This window comes from Struthio camelus, chromosome 4, assembly GCF_040807025.1.
Source record: "Struthio camelus isolate bStrCam1 chromosome 4, bStrCam1.hap1, whole genome shotgun sequence".
Classification (NCBI taxonomy): domain Eukaryota; kingdom Metazoa; phylum Chordata; class Aves; order Struthioniformes; family Struthionidae; genus Struthio; species Struthio camelus.
Genome location: NC_090945.1, coordinates 28,534,898 through 28,562,374, shown reverse-complemented (window position 1 = coordinate 28,562,374; position 27,477 = coordinate 28,534,898). Strand labels below are relative to the sequence as shown.

The 27,477-nt window shown below is 38.9% G+C and overlaps 2 protein-coding genes across 11 annotated transcripts in view; one reads left to right on the top strand and one right to left on the bottom strand.

Annotated features, from left to right (window-relative positions):
- Positions 1-2,788: 2,788 nt before the first annotated feature.
- Positions 2,789-26,885, bottom strand: C4H4orf33 (chromosome 4 C4orf33 homolog). 4 transcript variants are annotated; one of them, XM_068942069.1, is made up of 7 exons: positions 26,173-26,264; positions 21,470-21,659; positions 19,480-19,540; positions 19,211-19,262; positions 18,911-19,110; positions 17,115-17,254; positions 2,789-4,784 (listed from the first exon to the last, which is right to left on the bottom strand). In XM_068942069.1, exons 1-6 carry the CDS (start codon positions 26,173-26,175, stop codon positions 17,155-17,157), a joined length of 606 nt encoding a protein of 201 aa, XP_068798170.1. In that variant the 5' UTR covers positions 26,176-26,264; the 3' UTR covers positions 2,789-4,784; positions 17,115-17,154. The 4 variants fall into 4 exon arrangements, with proteins under 4 accessions (XP_068798170.1, XP_009687616.1, XP_068798169.1 ...); XM_009689321.2 differs by lacking the exons at positions 2,789-4,784; positions 26,173-26,264 and adding an exon at positions 26,735-26,885 and having other exon boundaries at positions 14,626-17,254; XM_068942068.1 differs by lacking the exon at positions 2,789-4,784 and having other exon boundaries at positions 14,626-17,254; positions 26,173-26,361.
- The window catches only part of SCLT1 (sodium channel and clathrin linker 1), a 54,271-nt gene continuing 53,169 nt past the window's right edge, over positions 26,376-27,477 (top strand). For 6 of the 7 annotated variants that reach the window (XR_011140932.1, XR_011140930.1, XR_011140933.1 and 3 more), the window contains exons 1-2: positions 26,376-26,423; positions 26,819-26,904. Coding sequence is in view for 1 of the 7 variants with exons in the window: in XM_068942066.1 (XP_068798167.1) it covers positions 26,871-26,904 (34 nt within the window). In the remaining 6 variants the exon portion in view is untranslated. Of the gene's footprint in view, positions 26,424-26,818; positions 26,905-27,477 lie in introns of those variants that run through there. The other variant, XM_009689320.2, reaches the window with a different exon arrangement.

Sequence of the window (27,477 nt, the reverse complement as noted above, 5' to 3'; positions counted from 1 at the left end):
AGTTCACTGAACACTACTGAAAAAATATAATTGTATTCTGTACAAAGAGTTAAAGTGAGGCTAAACTACTCAATAGTTAATTATTAATTGGAGAAAAAGCAGCTTTAGTCATTACATAGTGTACACAAAGTTTAAGCATAAAATTCAATGTAAAAAAAAAAAAAAAAAAAGATATCCACAGAGGAGTTTTCTGACTGACTGGATAACTTGAGTCAACTTAAAAGTGGTATGGAGGTATCCTGACATTGTTCAAAGTGCACTATTCCCGTGATTTATATTAGGACACTAAAACAAGTTAAGTGAAATTTATAGGTTTTAATAATGAGAAAAGAAAACATGACGGGGAAGAGGGTAAAGTGCAATGATTGTCAATTTGCAAACCTGTCAGCAAATGAAAAAACTGAAAACTCATTTAAAAATAAGAGATTAGAGAAACAGATTTTACCATGATTATTCTACTCTATTTTTAAATCATTAAAAAAAAAATTTGCATTTAACCTTGAAGCTAGTATACTTTATATGGAAATCTAAGTGAAATATCTGGCAAAGTCAGAACTTGTTTTAAAATTAGGAATATTTTACATATTCCTAAATGCAATGTTTTACATGTTTTTTAAAAAAAGAGTAACTTCATTCAAAGAGCTCTAAAGGAAATAGTTGTTTATGATTAGTTCAAAAGTGTTTTCACCATCAGAGGAAGAACTGATCTGAACTCTTCACACGTATTTTTAGTTCTTGCCTCCAGGTAACCCTCTTCCTAAGAAAGGGGAAACAGAGCATCATGTACAAATAGGCAGTTCTTGACTGGAAGAGTCTTTTGTCCAGTGCCCATACATACATATACACACACAGAGTCCAGAAAAATGTGTCTAAAACCTAGCTCTAGAAAATCCTCAAATCCTATTAGGCACCTAAATTAAATAACCAAATCTGTTTTAAAGGTGATCTATCAAGAAAAATGTTTTAACTTGCTTTTTTATTCTAGTTTTTCAACATAAAGCGCACGTGTGAGGACAATGGTTAACATATAAGTACAAAACTATTACTTCTATAGTTCTAAAGAAATTTGGACCTTATCCACTCAGCAATGTTCTACAAACTCTCAAAGTATCATTAACATTAGGGCACTAGAGCATCTATTCAACCCACATGCTTACCTGTCCACACAGGACTCATCACTGAGACTTCAGTGCCTGGAGGAAAACTTGACTAACTCGAACTAAAAGAGAATTTTATTTTAATCGCTGCAATTTATATTCTAAGATGTGGCAGCCCATAGTTCCTGTCATGGGAGTGGCAACATCTACAGCACAGGGCAGCAACCCCTTCAACCACCCAGTTGCAATTTGTCATCACATTTAAGTCAGATTTCTTCCTGGGGAATGACAGTTCTGAAATCATTTCAATACCTCAGAACAATTTAGTCCCTTGCTTCCTGCCGCTGCCCTGCTTTGCGCACGATGACAGTAGAACATACAGGCCCAAATTGTATCCTAGACCCATACCCACTAACTTCCTGCTCAGTGGCTAAGAAAGTAAAATGACATGTTACTAGAAACCACTCTCCTACACTACGGCTAGCAAGAAGAAAGGACATGGGCTCTGTTCCCTCCTGTGAATTTACAGGAAGGCACAATTTAATCTCAATTCGCATATAAGAGTCAGAGCCACACTGTATTTACAGAAATAAGTGTAAAGAAAGTGACATAATATCCAATCAGCTGTATCCAATTTATTATCCAGTTATTACCCTCTATTAAGAGAGGATTTTGACAATATTTTTAAAATATTTTGGGAAACTTGCAATCTATTGTCTGAATATGCCAGGTATGTGCTGATAACCTGAATAGAGCTAATTCACATGGATCTCAACTGTTTCTGAACACTAACATGCACTAAATCTAGAACTCCGTCAAAGATTTCCACACTCAATGTTGTATTTTCCATAGACACAGTGGGAAATTATAGGGGAAGGGAACATTGTTTCTGTCGTCTTACACTCATTAATTGGAAATTGATTTTTTCCCCCTTGTTTAGTTTACACAATGAAACTAGACTTCGTTTTTGAAGTCTTCTGATTTAAAGACATTCCACTGGAGATGGTTCACAGAAAACAATGAGAACTGTCTTTTGAAAAATCTGACCTTCCTGAAACCATTTTTCCTGGAAATTCTGATTGATAAGAGCACACAAATAAAAAGCCCTTTCAGCTCTTCAAGTGAAATAAAAAAATGCCAAGAGGATAAACAAGATAGAAATTAACAATAGCTGAACACAAAATATTGAGGACCGAAGGTGGTCCTCTAAGATAAATACTTGATACGACGTTAGTTTTGGTTGGCTTTTCATTATGTTTGTAGAGCATTGCTCACTGCAAACTTTGTGGAAAGTCTTCTACAGGAGTCTTCTCCAGAGAGGATCCCTCCATACCCAAAAATTCACATGAAAAAATTTCAATTATAATTATCAAAACAAGCTCTATAATAAACTCAGAGTTCTCATTTTTTAAATAGAGTTAAATTTCACATCTAAACTCTTCAGCCAGCAACTTGATTGCTGTATCCTCGTTTCCCATCAATAATAGCAATTGCAAGCATGTGCATCTGCACACTTTAAAGACAGTGGCCTATTTTATCCCCATGCAAACAGACCGCAACTGTTACAAGTTCAAATTAAAACGGTATTGAAATTTAGGTTATGCACATATACACAGAGCATATATCAAAACTTCATCACTTAAATTTGGTTCCCTATCTAGTAATTAACTTCTGATGGAGCAAAAAAGTTAAGGACCAGATGTTTAGATTCATTTTAATTGCTCATCATACTGTACACAACTTAAAATTATATACACAAATTTTAAGTCAAGTGAAGTTTCAGCAACCAACCACCTCACAATCAGCATAACATGTTACAGAAAGATAATTTTACTTATTTGACAGTGATATGGTGATAATTTACACAAATGCCTATTGACAAAACTAGTAAACACATTGTAACCCTGACAGTTTTGTGGTGGCTCTATCTTTTGGCAGTTACATGAGTAACTGGTCTGGTTTTCCAAGGAAATAAAGCTCACGTGGTTGCAGTACTTGTCCACCTATCCTGCTGTAATAACTTTTGAATCCACTGGTCAATCTCATCTAAGCTTGGGGGAACAGAAGAATCCATTGACAATAATTCAGCTTCTGAAAGATTTGCGGAGAAAAAAAAAACAGTGCATTGGTAGAAGGAAACCCAAGTTATTGTCCTTCTGAACTAAGGAGGGACAGAGTTTTCAATCATTTGTGTTTTATTTAATAAACAACTGCTAACCCATCAGTTGATGCAGGCACCCAGCATATCAGCCCAGATACACCCATCAGCCCCATGAGCACGTGCAAAGCTCTACGCATACACCATCTTCTGCCTAGTATGTGGTATCAGCACATAGAGGCACAGGAAACATGGGGAAAAAAGAAAAGCATAAGAAACTTAGAAACAGGTTTGTGGCACCTAGTAAGAGGTTCCCATTACATGATGGATTCACAGTTCACAGCAAAGATTGGGATATACAATTTGCATACATATTTTTTTTAAATAACTTGGCTCTGACATTGTCACAGGCTCTGACCCTCTAAGAAAGCAAGTACCCCCAATTCCTAGAATATTAGATTGGACTTGCTGCTAATCATAAGCCCACATATGCTGCTCAACAAAACTCAGAATTAGGGCCAAATTGTATGATTCAGGCTACAGGTGCTTACATACTTTAAATCCTATCAATATGCAAATCATTATAGTAAAGCAATTCCAACAGAGTTTTCTGGGAACAACAGGATTGATTTAATAAAACTGAAATGGACATTTGAAATTATAACTTGACCATCTGCCATAGAGGTTTTTCTAGTACTAAACATTTTCAAACTCTTGCTTGCACTTAAGACTGCTTGATTCTAATGGGCACTCCTGTGCTGTATGATCCTACTTATTGCATCTTACAGCCTGGCATATATCATAATTATTAATCATCAGAAGACTGGGTAACAGGTGGCATCAGTTGATTTCTTAGAACACAGCTCTTCCAGCGTACCTTTCAGACCCACACATCACTTCAGATTCTGCCAACTTTTATATGTTAGATCCAAAAATAATTTTTAATACCAGTGTTAATGGAGTTCAAGCAAATGTGAAAAGCTTCCTGAGACATAAGACACAAGCTCACAGACTTTGCTGAAACCTGACAATACGTTTGTGAGCAACGAAGCAATTAATCTTTTACCAGAAAACCCTCAATATATTCCTGCTGTCTCTATTTGTGAGAAACAGATGACTATGATACTCAGCTCATTCAAAGTCTGACAGCAATTACAAGCTCCTTAACTGTCATTGCTCTAACAAGACTCAAGATTCTTGAGTGACTGCTAAATCAGACAGAAAGGCTCAGGGAGCATAAAACAAAAATCCGTAGGAAACTAGGTTTCACAAAACAGCTTGCAATGAGTATGCTTTAATTAGATGCTTAGAACACACAGCCATCCACAATTACTGCTATTTGTGATATGTTTTAAGGAACATTACAGCTAAGAAAAGTTAGAAAAAAACACAACTGCCAAAAAAAATGAAAGCAATGCTAGGTGTCTCCCATGATTTAGCCTTACAAAACCCAGAAGTCTTATCTTGTATAATCCTTGGAATTTAGTTTTAAGCAATCCAGTCCTTATGAATCCAGTTCTTGTTCAGTTTACAAGAACCATTACATTGTTCAATTAGCACTTTTTTTTAAAAAACAGCTTTCCACGAACCTAAGGAAAACACAGAATAGGTTTTATTAACTTTAAAAATATAGCAAATAATTCTTCTAAATAAAATCAAATTTTTAAAAGCTGTCATGGCTAATGTTTTGAGCTGTAAACTTTGATGCACAAGCTAAGCAGAGCAGGAAAGTTGTTGCACAGATCTTTGGACCGAGTGGCACTCTAAGGAGGCCATTCTGGTCTTGCTCATCAGCAAAAAATGAATTGCAGCAGATTAACATTGTTGAAGATTATACAGATATTTCAGAACACAATTAAGAATCATGTAGCGTAAGGCATAAAGGTATAGCTTAGGAGGGGAATTCAGGATGCTACACTGCAGTGAATATAAAATTGGGGGAATATAGTCAGTGCCTGTGATGTAACTTGTGGGACAGCCCTCACCTTAAAAATTAAGCTATGCATCTTTAACCAATGCTGTAATGATTCTAAACACTTCAGACACTGTAGACTCATGAGGCTGAAAAAGTCTTTGCACTGTGATAGTAGCACACACAGACTGATTTTGTCCCCCCCATATAATTTACTAAACCTGCTAATCAATCTGGAGAGCCACACCCAACATTTCCATAGACTGAGATGGAAAGCAGTCGATTTACTCCCCTATTAAAACTGAACAGGTGCAGGAAAAAGTACTTTTCCATTTCTCATTAGCTCAGATATTCTGTTCCAAGCTCAAGAGCTAAATCCTAAGTCCTGAAAACAGAGATGCACCATGCAGAAATGGACTCATGTCCTAAAGAAATTTCTGTACTAAAAAAAAAAAAATCTTTCTTCAAAGGAGGAAGCAAATGCCTCACATTCGCAAATACCTTAAACCATAGTAATGGTTGGGGGCGGGAGGGGTAAGGTTTTTCTAACAGGCAGGGCCAGGGAGGAAATCACAGCTCAGTAAGCTGAATAATATCTTGGTAAACAGAATTGTATTTCTTCCTCTGACACAGAATTCTGATGTGGTAGTCCTTTAAACCCCACTTTTCACAACTGACTACTAATGAATCTGCAGTCTCTAATCTGAAACATTTGATGTCCAAAAAGCAGAAGAGCTGAGCCTCTATACTATGGAGATCATCCTCAGTAACAGCAGCGTTAAGTAACTAAAGGGTAAGTACAGAATGTATTAACCAAAACACCAAACTATACACGTTTAAGTGGACATAAACTTAGTGAACACTACTGACACTAATTTAGAAGCATATTTTCATGATCTATAAAGTAATAACGCCACAAGATTTTCTCAACTTCATAAGATGAATTAAGCAATGCTTGCAAAGATACCAGCTACCACAGGGAGGACAGTGATGAGCATCTCGGAAAACTCTTATAACAATAAGAATTTATATCACAGTATAGTTTATGTGCAGTAAATAATTTGTTAGCTGACAAACAATAAAGCTGTAATATTGAATATTCAAAGTAAATACCTTTCATCTTGCAATTGAACATGACAGGTGGTATTAATTATATCATCATACAGAGTTTTTAAAACTGTCATCATACATACAAGGAGAAAGAATTCAAATCCTTTCACATCATTCCTTAGATGTAATCCTCCCCCCTGCCTCATATTCCACTTCTATAACCATATTAACTTTATCCAGTTAAAGTCTCCAGTACAGGTTAAAAGCAATAGTAACAAGAGGCTATTTATCCTCTTCATGGTCTACCAGACCGTAAAAGATATAGCCTGCTCTTGGTCTTTATGCGGCTCTAACAGCAGTAGAACATGGTTATATTCCCGGATCTAAAGAGAACGTCCTCTAAGAAACTACTGATGCTTTCTCTTTGTTCTTCTCCTGGCCCTGTCTGCATTTCTTATCTCCTTTTCCATCCAAGCGCTTTCCCTTGACTGTCCTAGACTTCTTCCCAGGCTGAGTCTACTCTCCCCTGCCCCTCCTTTGTTTTTCAACCATGTCTCCCCGGCCATGTTTTGACTGATTGTGCAGTTGCTTTTACCTCTGTACCCTTTTCCCAGTATTAGTTTTCCGTTGCAGCTCCACATCCCATTGTCCTCTTCATTCCATGCTTCATTCTCATCCCACAATAGCCAAGACTGAGCTTTCCAACTTCCTGAATACTAGCATGCAGGTTTCTTCTTCCAGATCTCATTACCTTGATTCAGCACAAGAACGCCAGCAAAGAGTTGTTTTGCCCTTCAGTTCCAGTGCACGGTTCTATTGTAATTTCTGAGTAACAAGCAGCAACTGCAGGAAAGTCCAAAGCAATTCATTGAGCTAGGGCTTCCAGATATAGGAACAGCTACAGTATTCAAAACAAAATTCATCCAGAGCAGTAGTCTTTATCCATAAAGAGATGCCTAAGGAAGAACAGGGTAGGCATACGCCTTCTTTTCTTCCTACTACTCTCCCAACCTCCAGCTATTTTCAGTTCAGGGTGATTTCTGATTTTGTACATTTACTAACTTCCACTTTGTCTTTCTTCCAAGTACTCTTCCAGTCTCACTGAACCCATAGAAACTTCTCAAACACACAATATCCTTTTAGCAATACCATCTCTTGTGTAAAGCAACATCCTCCTCTCTTCCAAGCATGGTACTCACGAGCTCCATTTAGTGGTCCATCCTCCTTGTATTAGAACAAGTCAACCCCCTCCAACCTCTTCATACAACTTACATCCATCCAAACTCTGAACAGTAATTTGTAGCCCTACATCACTTCCTCAAACTGTCTCTTTTCCAGACTGAAGAGAGTCCTAGCCTAAGCACTAGCTGCTCATAAAGAAGCTGTCCCATCCCCAAACTATTCTCAGACCTCTCTGAATCTTTGCCTGTTCTAATAAACCCTTTTTGACACTGAGGAACCAGACACACAAGCATACACAGCTCCATTTCTTGAACTTACTTTACCCTGAATTTTCCCCTCATGGGCCCTGTTTTTTTTCCTTTCCAGCTACAGTCCCAGAAGCTCACTGCTGCAAGGGGAGAGTGGAGGACAGGAGCCTCAACCCTTGCACGGGGTAATTGGCAAAAAAAAACCATTCTTCATCATATTCCCTGCCTCCCTGTCTCTGGAAAGGAGGATGACCATTCCACATAGAATAACTTAAAACTGGGCAATTCCACTGGCCACTGGTATATTCCCAGCACCAGAATCTTCAGAGAATTCACCTGTCAAGTGGCGGAAAACTGAGGATGGTCAGAGTGAGTTTAAAAGTTCAGTTTCAGAGACTACAAAATTGTTGTAATCCTCCTGATCGTCTCCTCCAGATGACGATACGACCTCTCACCAAGTCTCAAATTCTTACGACTTTTAGAATGAGGTCTTAAGAAGGTACAACACCAACATTTTTCCCCAACGCAATGAAATATATTCCTCAAACAGCTAAGGGATTTTGCTGATATTAAAAAAAGAAGTGTGAAGTAGATACCTGACATAAGAAACCAAACCAACCTGTTAACATTTAGAAAAGTAATAAGAAACTTAAAAACAAGAACTAATTATTTAAAGTGCCAGACACAATTAAATGTAAATGCCACGGTTTATGTAAGCTATAAAGCATTGAGAAAGTGCTAGTTTCTACAGTGTTTAATTTGCTGATGGAAGCAAACTCAGCAGTAAGAAAAGGAACCAATTACATTGCCTAGAATTAAGGGGATTGATAATTTTATAACAGCTACTACTGACATCAAGATATAAACTTTGCTGCCTGTGGTGACTGAGTTCAAGAAGGAACTCATGAAATGAAAGACAAGATTAAACTGGCTAAAAGTCTGCTGTGCAGAGGGCAGTTCTGTATCTTAAAAATTACATATGAAAATTTCTTTGCTGCCTTTTCTTTAAGACTATACTGCATATTCCAAGAAAGGCATTGTATTAAATTAGGCTAGCTAACTTTGTTTTAAAACAGCAATGAAGGTACAGTAATTTGCATTTTGTTTCAATGCTATTTGAACAAAATTTAATTAGTTCTTTTGCCATGATAATATATCTGTATTTGCAAATATACTGCACAACAAGTGGTATTTATGTACTTGGTGGTACTCTGACATTATTTCTGAAACTAAAAGCTATAAACACATCTTTTGATATGTTCATAGCTAGTACAGATACAAACTGGGCCTCCTGGGCCATTACATAAAACCCTCCCACTGAACCTTCAGGTCAGGGAAGCCAGAGAAAAGAAAATAAGCAATGCCAAGCAGTGTGTTAGTATAGGCTTAGCATCTAGAACAGAACTCTCTTGATAATATTGATAGCCTGATTTCAACAGATAAACAAGCAAATGGAAAGCACCTAACTACAATACAATTTCTTACATTAATAGTTGCACTGATCTCACCGGGACTACTTGCACGAGCACGTGCATAGCTGTTTGTACAGCCAGCGTAAATAAGGGTTCTATCAGACTTAAATCACTTCCCAGTACTTCTGCTTAAGCACCATTCAGGGACACAGTAGCAAGCTAAAGCACTATCCGAAAGAAAACAAGGGAATTGTCAGTAAAAGAAATGTGGGTTAACTATCAAACTTCTTCAGTAGCATTATTGTAAATGCACTGTAATTAAATGCAATGAAGTCCACTTTGGAGACGGATTTGACAGATTGAAAGAATAATTTTAAACCTAAATATGTGCAGTAAATTAGGCACTGCGCTGTGCATGTTTTGAAAGTATTTTACACAGCTGGAATTTAAAATACAAGTGTAACCTTCTGTGCAGTGCCTTTTAGAGGCATGAAATGCACCTCAGCCAGGGGAAGAGCAGCAACAGTAACTCTAAATCATCCATGCTCTTTCAGTCATGAAGCGCTAAAGGGAGGTGAAGAGGCCTTCAACTTACCTGAGGTAGCCTTGCAAAGTTATTTAAGTTACACTAAATTCCCCAGGGTTGCGTTATTCCAGCGTGCCTATGCCAGGCTCACAAGATGATCTTTTTATCATCTCGCCAAATGAGAATCTTTATCATTTGATAATAAAGATATCATTTGATGAAAAAGATGATCTTTATCATTTGGCCAAAATCCTAATTTGGCCAAATATGGAACTTTCAGAGCCTGTGTTAGCTCAGTTCATCTTGTTTAGTCAACTTGGTTTCCCTAGCTGGTTAGGGAGTATATATTGAGACATGCTGTATTTTGTTAACAGTTGCATTGATCACTGGAACTATTTGTATGAGAGAATGGTGAGTATGGGTATGTGTGGGTGTGCGTAATTTTTAAATGTGTAGAATAAAGTTTTTCCATTAAAAAATTAATTGTCACTATTAGAGGAAAAAAATCACATTGACTTCAACAGAATTAGTCTTAGCATATGGAGTTAACTAGAACAAATAGTACAGTAGCTATGCCAGCCACAGCAAATACAACATGTGATCAAGCCTAAAGTTAGAGCGCGCAAGATGACATCTGACCTGCCATAAAGATATCCTATTAAAGGAAATTAAAAACATGGAAGAATATCAGCAAAACTTTATTCCCACTCAGAGTTTTTGCATCAAAACCTTTGCGGTTTCACTGCAGCGTTAGATTTTACTGCCTACCGGTCCCCAAAGCCTATGCGTCTCCCTCTTTGCATCTGAGATGAGAGACTTCTTTAATACAGAAATGAAAAAAGAGCAAGTTTTCTTTAAAGAAGAATTCCTTCCATCCATCCGAGGCTACTGTTTTCAGATTTTTTTTCATATTCCTCTCAATCTTCAATCAAGTATTTGCACCTCTGGAGCGTCACGCTTTCAGGAGTGAAATTCATTTCTTACAAATCAGTTTGTATTTAAGAAAACATTTATTCTTCATAATTAAGCATTTATAGCCTCTTTGGAAGGTTTGCAAGAGACCATTCAAAACATTTGGGAAAAACAAACGAATATTCAAATCATTTGCGCATCACAATACTATGTTATATATTACCGACAGTCACCTCCTCCGATTGTATCTTATGGTAACTGTCCCACAATTATAAAAAACATTACATTAGAATTGTAACCACAATGCAAGATGTGGGTGTGGGTGTATATATAATGTTTTTGGTAAAATCTCAAAGGTCAGGAACTCAAAATAAGCCATCATCAGTAAGACAGAAATATCTTCTTCTAAAAGGAGATAAGGAGTAGATCTGGTTAAGGATAACTGGGCTGGTAGCACAAAGGCATAGTTTCATAACCTTCTTCTTCCACCTAGTGGCAAGAAGCATTAAAAACAAGATCTCTGGGAACACTGTCATGAGATGTTTCCAAATCCCAACTCTTTAGAGAGCCATTCACATAACAAGGAGGGCTGAGTAATGTAGAAATTCTGAATTTAATGTTTAATGTTAAGTGCCTAAACGATAAACATACTGTCACAAGAAGTTAGAAAGCCACTTAAAGTTGTCGAAACAAGGCAAGGCTCTGTCTACAAGTATATTTTCCGTTCATTGAGCCTAGTATTATTTTACACATTATTCAGAGTCTAACCATTTCCCAAGTAATACACTGTCACTATCCAACTTTGCAGTCAGACTCAATTGCTCAAGTGTCTGCTAAGAAGATCTGAAAAAAATTTAAGAAACTGCCATACTGCTTAGCACTTCATTAAAGCAACTCAAATGCCACAATAGCACAAACAATTTAAGACAGACAGGTGCGGCCCTACAGACAGAGGGTTTATTGGAGTAGAACATAAAAACCAATTCAAAGTTTCTGCTGAATTATCTCACCACAGTGGAAGAGAACCAGGACACTTAGAATGCTATGTAAGAACTAGAAATATAACTATTATCTCAACTGTAATCCCAAATAAGACTAGTGCTTTCCACTAGTCTTTCTCTTCAGGCTCAACATTGTCATGACAAAATATAATGTATTAGAAAACAGATTAAACAAGTGCATTTTTAGAGGTAAGAGTCATCTGATGCTATGTCCTCATCAGCTAACCCTGACGTTCCAGCTTGTGGAAACTGTCCCTTCTCTCCTGTGCAGGAGCTTCCGCTGAATGGTCAGGAACAGGGAATTGAAGTTTGTTATTTCTAGTATCTGTTATTCACCTTTAACATAGATTTTTAAAAGTAAACAAACTATGGGAAACTTAAGAGTATAGTAATTTTGTATCTCTAAGAACTAAAGCAACCTTTTTCTGAACTATAATTGAGAATAACAGAAAAGTATCCAGGACCTGACAGGCCTGATGTGACGAACAGGCTCAGCAATATACCCTGCAGTAAAAATGGAAATCCTGACAGACACTGTTTGTTCCAGATATGTATCAATTTTCTACTTTTACACTCTATGCTTAGGTTAACATAGCCAAACAACTTCTGATTTCTGCTGTTTCTTGCTAGTTATAACTAACATCTATCATCTTTGTCAATGTTCTAATAACTGAATTGTTAGAGCAGTGCTCTATACTGATGTTACAGGCAGCAATTCACTTCGTTTTGAACAATTCCCTTAATCATAGTGATAAAGGCATAAAGCGTGCAGTACAGTGTTATTCATTTAGTGGTACTAGCTATAAACAAACACTAGCAACAATATGCCCAAGAAAATGTTCCAATAGATCAAACACTGGCTCCCTAACTTAGTATTAGTTAGGCTCCCTAGCTAAGTATTAAGCTTAGAAATACAGGTTGGTCAAGTCCTGCACTCTGAGCAATGCAAAAGTATAATTCCACTGAAGTCACACGGGTTATTATCAGTGTAATATTGTTTGCAAGTAGAATCAGACCTAGAGATGTTTTAGGCAGATTAGAATTTACTTAGGCGTTATTTTCAAGCCAATACAAACTAATCATTTACTATAATTACTAATAATAATGCTTTGTAATACACACATGCCAATTTAAAAGGTGATGCTTCAAAAGAATATGCAAATAAAGAAAAACAAGCTGCCTTAGGTAAGAGTCTGTCAAAGTAAGACAACCCAGATATAACCATCTATCTAATCATTCTACTTTTCTTTCCAAGAAGCATAATTAGTCAGAGTTGCAAGAGAATTACCCCACCCCCAGTCCCTCAGCAATCCCACGGGTTGCTTCTCCATCCCTACTCGAAAGGCTCTTCATAAGCTCCTTCCGCTCCCTGCTTCACAGATTCCCAAGCACTGGCAGTAACAGCTGTCAGAGCTTCCCCATCTAGGGTCACTTGATGGGTTTTCACTGAAAAATACCATCAGGCACTGACCTACTCATCTAGAACCAAATCACTCAGTATGGCTAAGTAGCCCTGAACCACAGGATTTCCCTGGCCTCTGGGGTGCTAACTCTGTAAGGAAGCTACAGGGAATACCTGAGGACACTGACACAAACTCCTGCTGCAGTCTGCACTGCAGTTACTTTGAAGGTGAACATGCATATGACAGTTGGTAAGCTCTTGCTAATTGTGTAACAACAGGAGTTCAAAAGGAGACTTTAGAGCCTTTTCTACTCAGGTGTCTAATAAGGTGAGGAGGTTTAGTTTCTTTCATATCCCTAATCCATGCCAAATAGGTAGGGCCATGAAAAAAAAGCTTCTTGACAGAGCTCAAATCACTTCATCACTTTAAATAAAAATAAATAAAAACTACCACATTACTACACAACAATCTAGTCTAGGCACTAAAATAAAGCCTATGATAGTCTGTCCAATTGGTTGTCCAAACGGCATTGTTTAGTCTTTCAAATAGCCTAATTAGATATAAATAAAGACCAACAGAAACTTTTCAAACAGAAAGCCTTAGCCCCTTTTGACTCTACAACTTGTAAACCTTATATTAACACAAAATGACTTGAAGACTATCCCAGAGAAGCCATTCCCTTTTTCACCCATATAAGAATACCCAATGAAGCTGAAAAGAACGTTTGTTCTAAAAAGGCCTATGAAACCGGACTACGTTTTTCATACCAGAAGTCGCCCTTTCAGAGCATGGGCACATAGGACAGTTGTGCTGTCATTCTGCAACTTACTTGATTACCAAAACTATTAAACTAGTACTCTGCTCCTGAATGAGTTAACTTACCAGAAATACAAACATACAAGAAAAAAAACTACAACATGGAAAAAAAATAAAACCCAGCACAGATGGGTCTTAGAAATGAAAAAACACTCAGTGAGAAGAGATCTGGTAATTCCCAGGAAACTGAATCATTAAAAAACACCTTCAAAAAACCTGAAGGGAACTTTGCAGTTTCAAAGAAACAGAAAAGCTGCTATAAAAGAAAAGCTTTGAACAGATTACAGGCAGGGTCATTTATGCTAAGTTATTTTCTAGACTTGCACTGGATATTTGAGGTTTTCAGAACTGAAGCAATGGAGTCTTAGAGCAAACAAGGAGCTTGCACGCTCACGCTCTATAACAAAAGCATGGAACAAGCTTTCACCTGAAATCTAGAGATGTTTCTTATTGCAAGTATGTTTTGGGATACTTATGGAAAAGGGAGGAAGAAAAAGACTTAACCAGTGCTAGCAAACAGGTGTGCTTCACTTCTCCCAATACAGCATGATGGAAATCAATCCTACAGCTAATAGCCTCAAAGAATAAAAGAGAAGATGCTTAATAGGGTCATCTCAAAAGTTTTTTTTTTTTTTTAAAAACACATTCTATTAAGAATGAAGGTCTCTTACACAAAGAAAAATACACAGTAAATTAATAGATAACACAGACCTTCATTAACCCCCTTAAATCTAGTGTAATATTGTACATGTCTATGTAAAGGTAGCTTGCTTACACAGTCCTAAAATGTTTTATCAGAACTTCTAAAAACTGAAGTCTCTATCTGTAGAGCAACAGTAGAGTTGTGCTCCCAACCCAGGTGCACTCACTTTGACAGTCAAATGTATTTAAAGTGAAGTCTAGAAGTGTAGTCAAATATCTTTTGACTAAAGTTTCAAAAACAGCTTTGAGATGTCAGAAGTCACAGCTTTTTAAAATCAACATTTATTGGATTATTCAGTATATCTTAGACTATGATGTCACTCTTCAGAAAACCACACACTGATTAGAGGTAGAAAAGCCAAACAATTGCATGTACAGTACTCATAATTTTCAACAGATGGCACTTTATAGCAAGGAATCTATAGTGTCTAATTAAGAGGGTAGAAAGAACTGGATGATTAAGTACACAGCAATGTGCCAAAATTTGTCTGAGAAACTAGTATCCTAGGTTAGAAAGTGTAATCCTATAAAACTGAAAGTAGGAAGAAGCAAGTTAAACCAAACAAGAATTCTGAAGTAGCATTCTATCTCGGAGATAGTTGTTACATTGAGATATCCTTTATACAGTTAGGATATTCCAGCCCCACTCCCCCAAGCAGAATTTACAGGCAGAGTTAGTTTTAAAAATAGCACAGAAAAGCATGACTGTCAGATTATGGCTACTCATGCATGAATGCTCGAAAGAGATGATCCTTTCAACAGCACTTGCACACACAAAATGCAATCTTATTGCATTTTGATATATAAAGCTACATACAGGATTTTTAAAACCATTGATGAGCTAAATGAAAGAGTGGCTTGGGAATATGGCTACCTCCGATTTACAGCCCAATTTACTCTTTTAAGCTGTCTCTAAATATCTGACCACAAGGTACTTAATGCGATTCACAAAAAGCAAACCAAGACAGATAACACTTAAAGCACCCAAGGGAGAGCTAATGATGAGTAGTTACAGAGAAGAGTCAAACTTTTTGAAGGTGTACAGAAAAAGGACAGGAGGCAATGAAAAAGCTGCAGCATGGGAAATTGCTATTTGATAAGAAAAGTTTGCACATCAAACTGGATGGATCAAATGGATACACATCGGAACGGGCTACACAGAGCATTTGAATCTCTTTGGAGATATTCATTACTCATCTTGACAAGGCCTGGAGCAAACTAATCTAGCTTCGGAGACAGCCCTGCTTTCAGCAGGATGTCTACATGAACTCCAGAGGCCCTTTCCAGGAAGTTTCAAGTTTTTCAGTAGGAAATGTTACACAAACAGACAAGACCCAACACTACATCTCAAGGAGAAATCTTTCTGAAAGATACCCCCCCGCATTGCAACTCAGTCATATTCTCTCAGAATCCCAAAACAATCTTTGTCATACAGCCAAAGAAAGTGTCCACTTCTTACAAAATAGCTCTATGATGACATTTCAGAGTGCAGGAAGTCCTCTTTCTAATAAAGAGGCATGACCATATCTTGGTCTGAACCCCCACACTGAATTAAACAAAAGTTTGGTTTTAGGTTACCCACTTCTCATATGAAGAATCTGGTTATCGGGTAAGCTTCCCATTTCCTAAGTTACCTTATACAGGACGCAATCAGCAGTCATGACTAAAGAACATCTACTCTGCTAGACACAAGGCCAAGACAGGAAGGGAAAATCTCATTGTAAATCCCATGGGAGTATAGTCATTAGCTATTACCATTCCGTGAGTGTCTAACAGTATGCAATACTGCTAAAATATGCATGCCAATACGTAGAAATGTAGGCACCGACAATTCATTTGAGTGTTTCCAGGGTCTGGGAGCAAGCAAATAAAGTTTGTTAGTTTCAAGTTTCTCATATCTGACCTGAATATTTAGAATGACATGAGAAAAGCCTTGGAACAAACATTGTTTTAGGCACACAATTATATCACGTCTTACTAAACATTACTTCTCCCAGAAACTTTGCCTGGGGCGCATAAAACTTCTTGGAAATCTAGCCTCTGTACCTAAACATCACTAAAAATTCTACAATGACTTTGAAGCAAAGAGGTCTGCTAATAAGCTAACAGCCAGACTGACTTCCCCCTTCAGCACTGTGCAAGAAAAAGCTTAAGGTAGAGGAAAGGGGCTGGTTAGTGTCATCCCTTCAGAACATCTTGCAACATGAGACCTGGACCAGAAAAAGGTATGAGGATCTGTGTTCTCTTTTGTTCCTGAAGGAGGCATACATTGTCCCAGTTGCAATAAAAAATAATTTAGGCAAACAGGAAGCATTTTCAACAGCCAAGGAACAACTAGCAGTGAACGCAGCAGAAATATAGCAGCCACAGGAAACTGATAAAGGTTCCAAGCCAGATATTTGCTTTGTCAAGCTGAGAGTTCTCACGAAAACACAGCTCTAATTTTGGCATAGTTTTCCCATTAATTGGTAGCAGCAGATTCATCACTACTGGACAGACAGATGAAAAAGCTCCATACCTACATGACAGTAAATATAGTTATACACTTCATACATCTAGAAGCAACTGGTCCGGATGCTTTGCAGTTGACTGTAAGAGCAACTAATGGGTTTTTTTGGTTTTTTTTTTTTTTTTTTGGGGGGGGGGGGGCACGCAGGGGGGGAATCAAGGAAAGCCTTGCTAATCACATATTTACAAATACATACTGAAACTCTACTTAAAATGAAGATGTTATTTCCATACAGCTTCATCCAACCTTAATCCTGTCAAAGTATAGGATTTCTCATTCTGTTTTGCTAATCAGTGACAGATTTCCATATCTCTGATTCAGGCTGCTTCCAGTTTTCTCCCATTAGTCCTTTCAGGTTCAACTGTTTGAAAAATTCCAGGCGATGACTATAGAGAGAGAAGAAAAAAATTAAAAATAGTTATGGTCTTTGTAATATATGTCTTAATAAAAAAGAAATCTCCTCAGCAGGCTTGCTTAGTCTTTATTTTCTTGTTTTCTTGAAGAAAGACAGGACCAACAGTCTAAGTACTCACTTTCCAAAACCTGAGTTTGTAAATAAAGAACACTACAGCACTTCTGCAAATCTTGTATTAACACAAGGGAAAATCCTCAGCTATAAATAAGCACCACACAGTATAAAATGAAGTTATCAAACTTTTCATCTTTTTATCTCTCCCAACTTCTATGTTGCCACAAACTTCAATTAGAGTAAAAGCAAAAAAGTACTCTACTTTATGACTTATCTGTGCAGTATTAGAGTAGATGTCATTTACAACTCTTGAGCAATCAAAAGATGATATCCAAGAGATCCCCTCCTTACAGAAAGGAGAAAGGCAGGATAGGATAATGAAGTTAATAAACACCATCTTTTTCCCCCATAGACTAGAAGTCCTGTTTCCTTAAACATTATGAATCAGTTCTTGCTAAGAATTTCTCCTGTGGGCTACCACACAGGATCAATAGAAGACAGACTGATGTTGATTTCTAATTTATGTTTACATCAAACAATCGCCAACTGTAAATAAAACATTTGACACTAAACTAGTTCACTTAAAAAGGCAAAGGAAACTCTCTCTTACTGGGAAGTGTTAATTCTGAAGAGTGAAGACAAACCGAAAACAAAAGTTATAAGGAGTAACTTCTTCACATCAATGCGCCTCTAATTAATGTCTGAAAAAGTGACTTTTTTTGAAAGTCAAAGAATCCTTCCCTGGAAAAATATTACAGGCATTCTACAGTTTACTACACAAAGATAAAAGTATGTATTTCGCAAAGAACAAAGATAGAGAGAATATACTTAATTAACAGTAACTTAGAATTTGTTCAAATGAACAACTGCAGAAGCTAAGGATTTCCTGAATAAAGGAAAAAGTAATCTTTACCTCAATTTACCTTACTTTGCTCTCTTTGTATGTCGAGTAGCAAGTTTATGTAAGAACTATTGGCCCCTAGAGCCAGTTCACTTATACAAATACCCAGAAGCTGCGGTTTGTATCAACTCATCTCAGCCTCAGAGTCAAAGAAAACAAACAAGCCCAAAGCACAGTGTAAAGATCAAGACACTCTAGCTTTCTATTGGCATTATATTTTCCAATTTAGTCTGCACTTTCAAATTTTTTCTATAACATGGAGTCATCTCTAGAGGTGAGATTGTTTAGAACAGTAGGGGAGAAACCAAAGAGATTCACTGTAAATACATCTGGCAAGATTAACACCAAATGGCATTTCAGAAGGTGCCATAGGCAAGAAAAAAAGGGGAACAACCTGTCTATGATTTAGCTGAGGAAGGCGATAAAACAGATGCTTTTGGTGCTGAATGCATCATTTGCTATGCACCTAGGGGACAGTATAAACACCAGGCACTAAAAAAAAAGCTGTAGCAGATAGCTGTAACTAATGTCAAGTACTGTGCCAATGGATCTGGGGCTAGGCAATGTAACTCAAGCACTAGTGGCGCTCAATCAGAAAACAATATTAAATTCCTTTTTAAGTACTCCAAAAGTAGCGCAATTCTGCTACAGAAGAGCTAGTTTTATGCTTACAAGTCCGGTTTCTGTCCTTCTTGCAGTTCATGTTGAGGCACAGGATGAAGTGCTTCATATTTTCTCTCTGCTCCCGAGCCATGAATTGCAAATGCATTAAACTTGTTAGTGCATGGTGGAAAATAATTCCAAGGAAGAACAGCTTTACCCTCCCATTTGGTTTCCATTCTGGTCACCTCAAATTCTAAAGGAAGTTTTTCCTGTTAAAGGAGCAAGAGAAAGCTAATGTCATCTTCCAGCCAGGCAACAGGTATCTAACAGCAATTACTTTTCCCGTATGTTATATACTTTATCACTTACCTTCCATACTCTTCTTCTGCCAGAAAGAAGCAGCAACAAGTGTTGCCCATGGCTGTCAAAAAAAAAATCAGAGCCATGATTTTCTTAAACTGATGCCCAACTGATGCATACTGTTCTTCTACAAATACGTGCACGCTCCCTACATTGAGGCAACTTCTGTAGCCGCATTCACTCGTGTCATTCCTCATACATACATCTCGCAAGCATTAGAATTGATACTGGAAATTCAAACTAACATTTAAGACTTCTTCAAAGAGTGCTGTACTTACGGACAAAGTTCAACTTCTAAATACTGCTCGGTTCTGTCACTCAAGAAAAATGCTTCTACAACTTAAAAAAAGAGACGGGCCATCAGTACTTTATATTGCTTACCTATTTTGTAGCATCCCGAGATATCCATTCCCCACTAAAAGTATTATATTCTGTTTTCATAAAGAGGCTTGCCCATGCTATTCCAGAGTTTGACCAGTGTACATGTGATTGACAGCTTCCAAGCTGTTTCAAGCACTGTATGATAATCCAGTTTTTTGCAGCCTTCACTTAATGACTACTACCTTAAAGAGACATAAGACATGGTCTAATTTTATTTTACCTACGCCAGTTTTGGAGACACTCATTTTGATACAGCAGAAAAATGACAGTTCTGATAACTAATGTTAGCTGTCAATAGAGTAAGAATAGCACCAGCACATATTCATTTCACCTAGTCTGCTTCCTGTGAATGAAGCTGAGCAGAACAGAGTAATCCTAGTCAGTCATACTCACAGCAAACATCCCAGGTCAAGTACTTAACTGCAGGAGTCTGGTGCTCGGAATCCACAAGCCACCAAACAAGAGACAAGACAGAACTGAAAAGACACTCAGAGTAAGCTATAAGACAACTGTCGATGGAAAAAAAAACTCATCGGATTCTCAGAAACAGTATGAGAGCATTTAGGTTTTAACTGGCTTTTCACTGCAGATGACATACTTTGGACTGGGAATTCCAGGCACACCTGGAAGCCAGGTGTGAATACTTAATCACCTTTCAGGAACACTAGGTAGAATTACAATAGTGATTCACACAGAAATGGCATTTTATCAGAAAGCTTTAGTTAGGGTTAAGTTTGTGCACTGTCAAGGTACACCAGAACATTTCCGAATATTCGTTCAAGGCAACAACCATGAAATTACTGGTTGCAGCAATAGAAAGGTATGATTTATATCTTGATTGTATTTTCCATGAGCCTATTCTGTATATTAAACATCAAAAAGGTCCTAATAACGTCCTGGTAGGACCTTAATTTTTCAGTAGTCAAGAACTAGAGAACTGCTGGAAGCATGAAAATCTTTCGTTATTCAAAGCAACAGTTAAAAATGAAAGTATCATCAGGAAAGAAGAGAAACACAACAGCACTACTGTAAGAATATTCCCCATTCCACTTCCGTACATTTTGAAACATTCCGAGTTTCACCTTTTGTTACACATCCTCCTATCTCTCATAAAGACTTTGGGAAAACAAGTGATCAAAATAGACAATGGTTTTAGCTATTGCTCTCTGCTTCTTAAAGAGAAAGCGGGACCTCTCTTTAGGATTTCATTTCTGTTTATTCATTCCAAAGGCATTTAAATATACATGGCACACAATTATTTTAATATTCAAAGACGTTAAGCCTCTGTTCTTCCAAAAGTTATATCAATAATCCAGAAACCAAGTTTGAGAGACCATACTATTGACAGGATCAGGAGGAGTCATTCTTACCACTCTTGAAATCAGCCCTAGTTCACTGTACTCTACCTCCTTGTATCCATTAAGTGACATCAATGCAATATATTTGCTTCTTTTCGCAGTCATTTGCATCATTATGCTACTATAAAACAATTGCTCCCCCTCTGCCTAGCTGTGCTTGTGGTGAAAGCAAATCATCTAGAAAAATACACTTTGGGGGAGTTTAATACAGCATAAAGTTTATGGTTATTTAAGGAGCTTTCTTAAGGGTAAGGCTGTGATTGAAAGTAAATTCTTTCCCAGAGCATTAAGGATATAGCAGAAAAGAAATTTTCACTTTACCTTTCAGTTCTGACCTTCAAAAGCATAGGTATTGTGGTCAAAGATCTGGAATTGAATTAGTAGATGTCATATGTTCACCACTTCAAGTTCCATGACAGTTATTCATTCAAATTCATTTCATTTTAATTAAGACTAGATGCATTAACCACAGAGGAACATTAGTGTCTACACAAGTCAGATATCCTTGCAGTGGAACAGTTGCACTTACCCTCATAGTCCCACAGTCCACTAAAGGGTTTCCCTGGCTCTCCAAGTGGTGCTGGAGGATCGTTAAAGAAGGGAGCACTAACTTCCATTAGCAGTCCTGCGTTGCCTGACTTCAGGCTGACCATTACTGGCTCGTGGCTCACAGGTATACCATCCCATGTGTGTTGAACTGTAAATTCCATTTTAATACTCTGCACAAGATAAATGAGAAAAGCTTTCAAAGATGATTCAAGATTGCATTTCAGCACCAACTGCACAGTTCGCTTGGCTAGGAAGAGGCCTTGCCAAATCAAGAGGCTGAAAAATAAGCTTTTATTAAGCATCAAACTACAAGACAGACCCAAAAGAAAGACTTGTTCTCAGTCCTATTTAGAGTCACGGAAGATATCTACTGGCATGAGTCACTGTTTTAAAACTGACTATTCTTTGGTTGAACTTCTCTGTAGAACAAGCAAAATGTTAGGAGCCAAGGACTTGTGCAGTGTTATCTGTATCCTCCACTCAAAGCTTGAGCATTTGGATAGCCAAACAAAACCCTGTCTCCCCCCTAACAGCACAGATCAGTTGTGTCTGCCTTTTACGCTACAAAAGCGGCTTCCATACATTGGGTCTGTAGTCTAGAGTGTCTATAGCTAGGGCTTCGACAGGAGCCCTACTGTGACACAGTCAGCACAGGCAGCATCCAAATATAGCCTGCTTCTAAAAATGGAGTCCTAGCCACCCACACCCTGACTTCACGTACTTGCCCCCATCCTCTGTACTGTTCTGGTCCACAACAGCCAAACAATTAAGACAGACTCAAAGAAAGACCAGAGGTAGAACTACTCTTAAATCCACCTACAGCCATCCTTCTATAATCCTAGGCAGTGAATCATCCCCACAGGGGCATCTTATTGTCCAAGTTGGTCCTAATACTCTGCATGACTCATCACTACCTTAAGAAACACGCTACAAAAAAAAAAAATCAAGGGCAGAAACCACATGGGTCATTTCTGTCAATAAAGTACAGCTGTATCTATTGCTATAGAATAATTTTAAACAAGATAAGTTTAAACAACTGATGCCAGGATTTAAAGCACAGCAAAAAACAAAACATTGCTGTTAACACCCATGTAATTTAGTGTCAGGTGCTTTATTGTAAATCCTTTAACTATAAGGTTCACTTTTACAATTAGGACTTCATACGAAAGAGCTGAAGTAATTAAGTTGTATAAAATGACTAAATAAGCACACAACTGCATGCTTTTCAGCAGTTTTTATACCTGCATGGTTACAAATCATTTTTGGAAGTCCTGCCAAGCTTAAGGCATTCCAGCTGCATAATCGCAATAAATATCTTCACAAACTGTAAGATATATAACATATTAAATGATTGGGAAGTTTGAAAAAATAGTTGACAAAAGCCTTCCATGAATCTCAGACACAGGAAGATAAAATGATTAGCTAAAGCTTTCCTTAGTGGTCACTGCAACCAACCAAACTCAAGAATTTAGGTCAAACTGCAAGCGCATCTTGTTAAACACACTTGGTTCCAGAGCAGTACAAACAGAACACTCCAATTCAACAGCTTTTGCGTCGAAGAAATAAAACTGTACAAGCCTTACCAATAGCCTCAACCTATTCCATGAACAAAAAGAACTAGCGTAGTCTTTGTTTCCAACAAACGCACATCCCCTATGCCTCCCCTCCTCAGTATTATGAGCTCCTTCCCATGTCCACAACAGCAGTTCTTGATTGGTTCCCATACATATCTGCCAGTCCTACAGGAAGGAAAGTGGCAGTACATATGCCGATAATCCTGATGGCTATCGCAGTGGCCAAGTTTAATTATCTTTTCTTCAGCGGGGAACCCTAGTTTCGGTCCATGATCCACGCCCTACCCAAACAACAGTTTTATTGAGACTCATAGGGCATTAAGCGTAAACTAAGCTAGTACACGTGGCAATTGTAATACAATTGACAGAATGTAACCACATAAATCTCACCTCCCTATACAGTCAGCCTTACTGTTACAACTACACTTCAAGTCTGCCACCCTCTGCTACAGTCCTGTTAGACAGTTCCCACTAACTGATGTTCATACTGAGAAGGACCAAACGTTTTTTATTTGAATTCAAGTTAGTAAAGTAACCAGTATGAGATCAGACATGTAGGTATATTCAAGAACAAGGAGATGCTGCAGTGATCAAAGGAACATGACAAAGGTTAAAGCAAATATGAAGCAATTCATTGTGTAACCAAAGTCATCTTAATTTGAAACATTCTGTGAAAAAAGAAAGTCAGATATTAGCTAATTAAACTGCCTTTAAGTCAGCATGATGAACTAGACAAGCATCAGGTGGGTTACATGCAAGACACCTGAGACAGCCCTAGAAACCGTGAAAGACTTCTCACTGTCATTAATGCTCATTCCAGATCAAGTGGCCAGTTTCTGGAAGCAAGATAATACATGCTGAAAGAAAACATTCAGTGACCTAAGGATGTAAAAGAAGTGACACCTAGTAGTGTCCTAACCATATTACATTAAGTTAGCAGAAACATACACACAAACTCAGTCCAGTCTTATTAATACCTTAAATCAAACAGGCAAAGCTAAATGATTCATGCAATAGAAAAAACAGTTAAGAGAAAGCATTCTAAACAAGTACAATGACAATTCTATCATAATTACAATGTACACCACCGAACAAACATGCAATATGCTAAAACAAAATCATCATACTGTCACAGCACAAACAGAGGCTTACACATATCCAATAGGCTATTTAATCATGAATTGATCTAGAAAACACTCATCTTCAGGAAGCATAGACATAAGTTGTGCAAAAGGTATATGCATAAATCCTACAGCTAGAATGTAAGCCTCGAACACTGAGCAGCAAGAGTACGAAGCTTCCACGGACAGCAAGATCTTTCCCAATCCTTGTTGAAACAAATGGAGAAATTCCTGTTAACTGTAAATGAGCTCTATATACTTTATGTGCGCTTACAGTGAGGGGAAGCAAGGCACAAGGATACAAGCTTACTCTAATAGGCTCAGGGTACAAGACTGCATGCGTGCACCTCAGAACATAAAATAAGGTGTCATGATCCTGTTTTACACTATAAAAAAATAAATAATCATTAGGCAGCTCAAAGTCAACATTCCCTTGCTTTTACTCTATCTTTGTTGTGCTAACATATTTAACTCTCTGCATTCACTAGTCAAGACAAATCTGAAACACCTAGCTGAAAATACGAGAATACTGCCAGATTTCAACAGTTTTAAAGTTATACGGCCTTCTAAGAGAAATAGCCTGAGGGAATTTTAAAATCTGGCGAGAATTACATTAATAAGACTATGAACATCCCAAGTAGATGGCTACAGTTTGACTGAAGTAAGGAACACACACAAGATTCAAAGGTTGTCTCAGGAAACGGGTCATAACATAGCCAGCTTAAAAAAAAAGGCAGCAGAATAACATATCTTGCTAAACTATCTACCGTAACTATAGCATCTAGAGTGAAGTTACAGAAGATGGGACACAACACACTTAACAGTTTGCTGCTTGCACCTCTATGAGAGAGGGATGTCTTTTAGTTAGTTAAAAAAGATTAACTAGTTAGCTAAAAAACTAGTAAGATCAAGTAGTTAGCTTAACTAGTTAGTTAGAACAACATCAACTCCTGCAGACAACTTACAGTGTATGAAAGGGTCCATTTTGACAGGAAACCTAGCCTATTGCAAGCAAAGGTCACTTGTGAATGCAAGAACATGCAATTTCAAGAACCACAAAGTAATAAGGAAGACTACAAAACATTTATTAATTCTCGTTAGAGACCTGACTAGCATTAAAATAGGTTACGTAACATGTAGCGAGCTAAGATTTCCCAATTTTGCACAAGTCTTGATGAGAATACACACTACACTACATAGACTTTGGGAAGGTCATCACCAGCATCCTTTTGAATTATAATAATAGGAGCAACAATAGCCTACAAGTCTTTTAAAACAGCAACAAGTGAAGCTCAATAATCTTCTAATATTGTATTTACCTAGCACACTCAGGCAAATATCAATATATTGTAAAGAGACGCAAACTCCCAGTGAAGAAGCTCTCTAGCAACTACTTTCTTAGCCATGTGAAAGTACAAATACTGCACAGCCTTGAGCTAGATAAAACAGCATCTGCCCTGCACACTTAGGTCTCAGCTACATCAGTGTTGTATCTTACAGTAACAAGTATGCTACTGCTGCTTGCAGCTGCAAACACCTCACTTCTCCAAGTGCCACAGAGCTTGAGGTCTTCCATCCTAAGCTCCATCTACATCGGCAACAAGGACAGAAGCCAGTAGGAAGTAATCACACCGGTGTTTTTCTTAATTGCTCCAACAGGACGGGGAAAAGCTGGAAGCCCTATGAGAGGCCGGAGCTTCGGCTATAGTTAGAATTACGTTATGAAAGGCAGACAGGAGTTCGCAGAAGACGTTACAGATCCCTCCCCCCGCCAACTTCTCCAGCCCCTAAGCGGAGGAGCAGCGCTTCCTGCAGAGAAGTTTAGCACGGAAACTTCACAGCTCAACATAAACGCTTCCTAAAGCTGAACGCGGATTTCTTAGACCTCAAAAGGCAACGCCCCCCCCCCCCACTCCAGAACACCTGCCTCCCCAGCGAGCCTACAGCCCCTCTACCGCCCCTCCCCCCCCACCACCACAACCGCCTACCATCTACGCGCGTGCGCAGCCAACCGCTCTCCCCCTGCCCCGCCCGCCGCCTTTCTAGGCTCGCGCCCTCACGTGGGCGGGCAGGGGGCGGGGCGAAGGATTTAAATTCAGAATGCGCCTCCCCCCCCACTGTCAGCTTTCCTCTTCTGCCACGTGATCGCTGCGCCGTGTCGCGCCGGGCCCGTCGCTAAGGGAACAGCGCGGGCTTCCCCGGCTGGCGGGGGGGTGGGCAGGTGGGCGCCCGCCGGCAGGTACCGCCGCGTCGGTCAGCCGTTGGGTGGGGTGGGCGCGGGGAGGGGGTAACCGTTGGTGCCGGCCGCCGCCTGGGGCCGCGACGCGGGAGGGGCTGCCTCGCCGGCAACGGTGCACTAAGGGGCAGGCTGGAGGAAGGGCGAGTGAGGCTGTGATTGCTGCCCTCCCCGCAGCCCCAGCTTTGCTGCCTGAAAGAAACGCGAGCTGCTAGGCGAGGGAAGCGAGTTCTCCCTCCCCCTCTCAGTTCCCGGCGCCGCCGTGTCTCTTCCCCCCCCCCCCCCCCCCGGCTTCCCAACGGCTTTCAGCCTACCTAGTTGCTGGTGAGGCGAAGCCCAGCATGGCGCGGGGGGTGTGCAACGGCTGAAATAACCGACTATCCCCCGGGGTTTTGCAGGCTTTCGCGGGAGCGGGAAGTCACAGCTGCGGGGAAGCTTTCGGCTGAAAACATGGCCACAGACCTCGGCAGTCGGGGAGAGCCAGGTGAGGTCCCTGCGAGCGGGGGCGGGCTCGTGGGGTACCCGGCTGTCCCCCGGGCGTTGCGGGGTGCCCCAAGTGCTGCTTGAAGGACAGAGCAAGGGAAGCCGAGAGCTTCCTGGACGCTTCCTCTCCGGGCTTGGGATCGCTTTCTATGCAGATGGGAAACTCTCTCACCTACAGCTGTAGCAATGAGGAGTTACCTCTTCTAATTCTTCTAGTATTGGCTAGAGTAAATGACAGTATCAAAAAATATTTTATAGTTAGTAAAGGAGTTGTAGTTGAAAGGTAACGAGGATAATAGCCAAAGAAACGTGTGTCTATTGTAATCATGTCTCTTCAGTAAATAAATTGCATTTCATATGCTTAGCTTACACCTGAGAGGCAAACAGAGCCATGTTTTGAGTTATTCATGAGATTTACTTAACAGACTGAAACTGGTATTTGTAAATGCGTGCTCTGTATATTAAATTTGATAACTTCAAGTTAAGCTTAAATTGATTGAGTTGGAATGTGACTTAATCACTATCAAAATACTGGCAGAAATTGCATCTGCAGAGTTTCTTTCTGTAAATAGCG